We start from the raw sequence: 6,688 nt of genomic DNA on the forward strand, positions 1-6,688 counted from the left end.
CTTGCTGCCCCGGAGATTAACACATGACAACATGCATTAGTGTAGTGGTGTTAGGCCTATGACCGCTATATTGATGTGTGTTAATTGGTGCGAGAACTTATTGTATATTTCCAAGCATCTCCATAATGGCTTTCACGCTGGTGCCACCATCACGTGACCAACAGAGTGTATTAACATCAAAGTTCACCACATCAAAGCACTACTCTGCTTCCTCTAGTGTGGATATACTCTAAGGACACCGTGTATTTTAAAATATAACCAAACTTAACTTTAGTGTGTTACGTGGGTTATGCTAACTGCCTTTAACACACAAACTTGCAGCAAGCTGAGACATGTCAAACACTGAATCCTGCACCTCGCCAGGCAGTCTCGCACAAGGCTGTAGAGCAGGACTGCTGTAAAGATACTAACAACCTCGTCCACAGACCCGCCGTAACCCAAGCGTCACCGTCTTGGAGACAACGAGTGTTAATGAACAACACTAAACCACGTCAGACGTCAAGGTACTACAATACTACACGCACTCCAGCACACAAAGAATAGAGCGAGAATTCTAACCAAAAACATATCCTACATATCGTTACTGAAGGTCCGCGGACCTCGACCCCAACGAGGTCCGCGCGGTGGCTGACACGCTGATATACAACCCAGATCATTTCCTGAAGGTACAATGAAACAGACAAGTTAACATGTGCGCATTAGATTAGGGTTTCTCTGCCGGTAGGTCATAGGCATCCAGGTGACCAAGTCATCAAATCCAATTTGACAATAGGAGCCGGGAGCCGGTCGGCCGAGCGGACAGCACGCTGGACTTGTGATCCTGTGGTTCTGGGTTCGATCCCAGGCGCCGGCGAGAAACAATGGGCAGAGTTTCTTTCACCCTATGCCCCTGTTACCTAGCAGTAAATAGGTACCTGGGTGTTAGTCAGCTGTCACGGGCTGCTTAATTAACGTGACTGAAAAATACTGACCAAACCACACAGTAGAAATTGAAGATATGACGACTTTTCGGTCCGTCCTGGACCATTATCTAGTCTATTGTGATGAGACGAGATTGATTGATTGATGAAGAATAAGCCCCTCAAGAGGTGGCACGGGCATGAATAGCCCGTAGCAACGAGACGAAGTCGTTGTTCCAAGAATCGCTACTTGGAACAAAAAGTTCCAAGTAGCACGGGCTATGGTGAGCCCGTTTTCACCGAGACGAGGGAGGCAAAGGGCATTAAGTAAGGCAAGAGAAAGAGGTGAGGAGATGGAAATCTTAGAGCAAGGGAAAAGGTAAAGTGATAAATGTCAATCACTTTATGTCGAAAATGCAAGAATTGACTTAGATTGATATACACCAGTTTAGTCCGGCCAGTACTGTAATGATACGTGTAAAGTGTTACCAGTAGTAACCTTTGTGACAACGACAATGTCCGCGTGGTATACTGTTGTTGTCACTCTTATGTAATTAATATACTCTAAGTTTTATATAAACTTTACCCAATTATAAATATACATTTACGATGGATTTGACTTCTGTAAAAGCACATAAAGCTGAAGACGATGGAATTGGTAATAGACAAGTTTGAAGGACTGGAGCAACAAGTGGCACTCGGAGTTCAACTCATTTAAGTGCAAAATAATGAGGCCGGATGCCGGAGACAAGAAACCAAATAGGAAAGGAAACCATAATGGAATATGAGATTGATATTATGTATTGTACCGTCGTCCAACACCCAGGTATACTGTACCGTCGACCAGCCCAACACCCAGGTATACTGTACCGTCGACCAGCCCAACACCCAGGTATACTGTACCGTCGCCTAGCCCAACACCCAGGTATACTGTACCGTCGCCTAGCCCAACACCCAGGTATACTGTACCGTCGACCAGCCCAACACCCAGGTATACTGTACCGTCGCCTAGCCCAACACCCAGGTATACTGTACCGTCGCCTAGCCCAACACCCAGGTATACTGTACCGTCGCCCAGGCCAACACCCAGGTATACTGTACCGTCGACCAGCCCAACACCCAGGTATACTGTACCGTCGCCTAGCCCAACACCCAGGTATACTGTACCGTCGCCCAGGCCAACACCCAGGTATACTGTACCGTCGACCAGCCCAACACCCAGGTATACTGTACCGTCGCCTAGCCCAACACCCAGGTATACTGTACCGTCGCCTAGCCCAACACCCAGGTATACTGTACCGTCGCCCAGGCCAACACCCGGGTATACTGTACCGTCGACCAGCCCAACACCCAGGTATACTGTACCGTCGCCTAGCCCAACACCCAGGTATACTGTACCGTCGCCTAGCCCAACACCCAGGTATACTGTACCGTCGACCAGCCCAACACCCAGGTATACTGTACCGTCGCCTAGCCCAACACCCAGGTATACTGTACCGTCGCCTAGCCCAACACCCAGGTATACTGTACCGTCGCCTAGCCCAACACCCAGGTATACTGTACCGTCGCCTAGCCCAACACCCAGGTATACTGTACCGTCGCCCAGGCCAACACCCAGGTATACTGTACCGTCGCCTGGCCCAACACCCAGGTATACTGTACCGTCGTCCAGCCCAACACCCAGGTATACTGTACCGTCGTCCAGCCCAACACCCAGGTATACTGTACCGTCGTCCAGGCCAACACCCAGGTATACTGTACCGTCGACCAGGCCAACACCCAGGTATACTGTACCGTCGCCTACCCCAACACCCAGGTATACTGTACCGTCGTCCAGCCCAACACCCAGGTATACTGTACCGTCGTCCAGCCCAACACCCAGGTATACTGTACCGTCGTCCATCCCAACACCCAGGTATACTGTACCGTCGACCAGGCCAACACCCAGGTATACTGTACCGTCGCCTAGCCCAACACCCAGGTATACTGTACCGTCGACCAGCCCAACACCCAGGTATACTGTACCGTCGTCCAGACCAACACCCAGGTATACTGTACCGTCGTCCAGACCAACACCCAGGTATACTGTACCGTCGTCCAGACCAACACCCAGGTATACTGTACCGTCGACCAGCCCAACACCCGGGTATACTGTACCGTCGACCAGCCCAACACCCGGGTATACTGTACCGTCGACCAGCCCAACACCCAGGTATACTTTACCGTCGTCCAGACCAACACCCGGGTATACTGTACCGTCGACCAGGCCAACACCCGGGTATACTGTACCGTCGACCAGGCCAACACCCGGGTATACTGTACCGTCGTCCAGCCCAACACCCTGGTATACTGTACCGTCGACCAGGCCAACACCCAGGTATACTGTACCGTCGACCAGGCCAACACCCGGGTATACTGTACCGTCGTCCAGCCCAACACCCTGGTATACTGTACCGTCGACCAGCCCAACACCCTGGTATACTGTACCGTCGTCCAGCCCAACACCCAGGTATACTGTACCGTCGTCCAGCCCAACACCCAGGTATACTGTACCGTCGACCAGCCCAACACCCAGGTATACTGTACCGTCGACCAGCCCAACACCCAGGTATACTGTACCGTCGTCCAGCCCAACACCCAGGTATACTGTACCGTCGACCAGCCCAACACCCAGGTATACTGTACCGTCGTCCAGCCCAACACCCAGGTATACTGTACCGTCGTCCAGCCCAACACCCAGGTATACTGTACCGTCGACAAGCCCAACACCCAGGTATACTGTACCGTCGACCAGCCCAACACCCAGGTATACTGTACCGTCGTCCAGCCCAACACCCAGGTATACTGTACCGTCGACCAGCCCAACACCCAGGTATACTGTACCGTCGTCCAGCCCAACACCCAGGTATACTGTACCGTCGTCCAGCCCAACACCCAGGTATACTGTATCGTCGTCCAGCCCAACACCCAGGTATACTGTACCGTCGTCCAGCCCAACACCCAGGTATACTGTACCGTCGTCCAACACCCAGGTATACTGTACCGTCGTCCAACACCCAGGTATACTGCACCGTCGCCCAGCCCAACACCCAGGTATACTGTACCGTCGACCAGCCCAACACCCAGGTATACTGTACCGTCGCCCAGCCCAACACCCAGGTATACTGTACCGTCGACCAGCCCAACACCCAGGTATACTGTACCGTCGCCCAGCCCAACACCCAGGTATACTGTACCGTCGTCCAACACCCAGGTATACTGTACCGTCGTCCAACACCCGGGTATACTGTACCGTCGTCCAACACCCAGGTATACTGTACCGTCGTCCAACACCCGGGTATACTGTACCGTCGTCCAACACCCGGGTATACTGTACCGTCGTCCAACACCCGGGTATACTGTACCGTCGTCCAACACCCGGGTATACTGTACCGTCGTCCAACACCCAGGTATACTGTACCGTCGTCCAACACCCGGGTATACTGTACCGTCGTCCAACACCCAGGTATACTGTACCGTCGTCCAACACCCAGGTATACTGTACCGTCGTCCAACACCCGGGTATACTGTACCGTCGTCCAACACCCAGGTATACTGTACCGTCGTCCAACACCCGGGTATACTGTACCGTCGTCCAACACCCAGGTATACTGTACCGTCGACCAACACCCGGGTATACTGTACCGTCGTCCAACACCCGGGTATACTGTACCGTCGTCCAACACCCGGGTATACTGTACCGTCGTCCAACACCCAGGTATACTGTACCGTCGTCCAACACCCAGGTATACTGTACCGTCGACCAGCCCAACACCCAGGTATACTGTACCGTCGTCCAACACCCAGGTATACTGTACCGTCGACCAGCCCAACACCCAGGTATACTGTACCGTCGTCCAACACCCAGGTATACTGTACCGTCGTCCAACACCCAGGTATACTGTACCGTCGTCCAACACCCAGGTATACTGTACCGTCGTCCAACACCCAGGTATACTGTACCGTCGTCCAACACCCAGGTATACTGTACCGTCGTCCAACACCCAGGTATACTGTACCGTCGTCCAACACCCAGGTATACTGTACCGTCGTCCAACACCCAGGTATACTGTACCGTCGTCCAACACCCAGGTATACTGTACCGTCGTCCAACACCCAGGTATACTGTACCGTCGTCCAACACCCAGGTATACTGTACCCAGGAGGCCTGGTCGACGACCGGGCCGCGGGGACACTAAGCCCCGGAAGCACCTCAAGGTAGCCTCAAGGTAGGTAGGTACCGTCGACCAGGAACATGCTATACAAGGGAGGTACAAGCAGCAAACACGTCTCACTAATTATTTTGGTTCCTCGTCATGCAGGAAGCCATGGACTGGAGCTTCATACAAAGTTGACGGAGGGAACACGCAGGGAGACGGTAGATGTCAACACCTCAGCCGGCATCAGTAAATTAAAACATTACTAAACTAGGATTGAAACAACGATTCCTGCACGACCACGCCCTCTCTAACACCTCAACAACCATATGAACACTACTCAACCACTGCTTGCTCAACTGTAACAAGTTCCATCAGCTAGAAACCTGCGCAGTAAAGGTATAAATGACGGATGCGGCCAAAGTTGTTATATATGATGAATTTGATTGATTTTTCCTTGTGAAATAAATCTCAAATTTGCAGGTTGTGCGGGTGCAACCCCTCTCCTGGAAAACCATTTCCCATGCAACATGTAATCTGATGCTGCTTCTCCAACAATATTATGATGCAAGTGGCGCAGGCAGCTGGTGGTGGGTGTGGCCAGCTGGCGGGCCACCACCTCCAGCTGGCCTGGCCAGCTGCGATAATTTAAACCGTTACATTACATGACGTCAGTAACACGCCAGATATGAGAAACCACAGTCATTATATGGAGGCTATAAGGCCTAATGTAATTGTCTGGGTAATGGTAAAGTTCCTATGGAGGTCGGAGAGGGAAGCTCACCTGTGCGGGGCTCTGCGGCCAGCAGGCGGTCAACGCCGAACTTGAGCGGCGGTGCTGCGGGCGGTGATGATGCCTTGGTGTACTGGGCGTGTGTGGTGGTGGGCGTGTGGCGGGTGCTGAGGGAGAGTGTGGGCGAGGGGTTGATGTTGGCCTGAGAGAGTACCACACACGCAGCGGTCCTGGGCACGGGCGGCGGCAAGAGCATGGACGCCCGCACGCCCTCCTTGCCGTCAAACATACTGAGCAGGCCGCCCAGGGGAGGCATGGTGGGCGGCGGCACCTCCCAGGGCAGAGCACCGGAGACGAACATGAGCGGGGCACCAGAGTCGACCTTCACCAGGGCGACACACACACACACAGACACACACACACACACACACGACGGGTATCTACACTGACGATCACTGATGGGCAAGTCCAGTCACTGACGCCTGACGTGGAGCTGTCAGTGAGTGCGCTAGTGCGGGTTTACTACTGACTAGCCTGAGTGCCTCTTGTCCTGATTATCCTGCCCGGGCACGACTCTGTAGTCCCGCCCCTCGCCCCGCCCACCCATGCCCATCACCCAAACATTTCTTTCATTTAATTTCACATTACCAGTTTGGCATTCCTAATGCCCATTTCGAGAGCAATGTGCAAGACCAACACTCAGTTTATATCTCACGTGCATCCATCAATCTCTTAAAACGTACGAAACAGTGAACTAAGAAGTACATATGATGGGTAATACCCTTCCCAAGACTAATGGGAAGGGCGAGGAGCGTGAGGTGATCGACGATTGGTGGACGGCGAAGCCTGCCAGCTATCAT

At 52.9% G+C, this 6,688-nt stretch overlaps 1 protein-coding gene across 1 annotated transcript in view; it reads right to left on the reverse strand.

The window, feature by feature from the left end:
* Positions 1–6,359, reverse strand: part of LOC123747208 (Homeodomain protein 2.0) — a 28,592-nt gene extending 22,233 nt beyond the window's left edge. The window contains exon 1 of the mRNA XM_045729243.2: positions 5,880–6,359. Within this exon, the coding sequence (XP_045585199.1) occupies positions 5,880–6,189 (310 nt within the window). The 5' untranslated portion in view covers positions 6,190–6,359. The remainder of the gene's footprint in view (positions 1–5,879) is intronic.
* Between the last annotated feature and the right edge of the window lie 329 nt (positions 6,360–6,688).

This window comes from Procambarus clarkii, chromosome 94, assembly GCF_040958095.1.
Source record: "Procambarus clarkii isolate CNS0578487 chromosome 94, FALCON_Pclarkii_2.0, whole genome shotgun sequence".
NCBI classification, from domain to species: domain Eukaryota; kingdom Metazoa; phylum Arthropoda; class Malacostraca; order Decapoda; family Cambaridae; genus Procambarus; species Procambarus clarkii.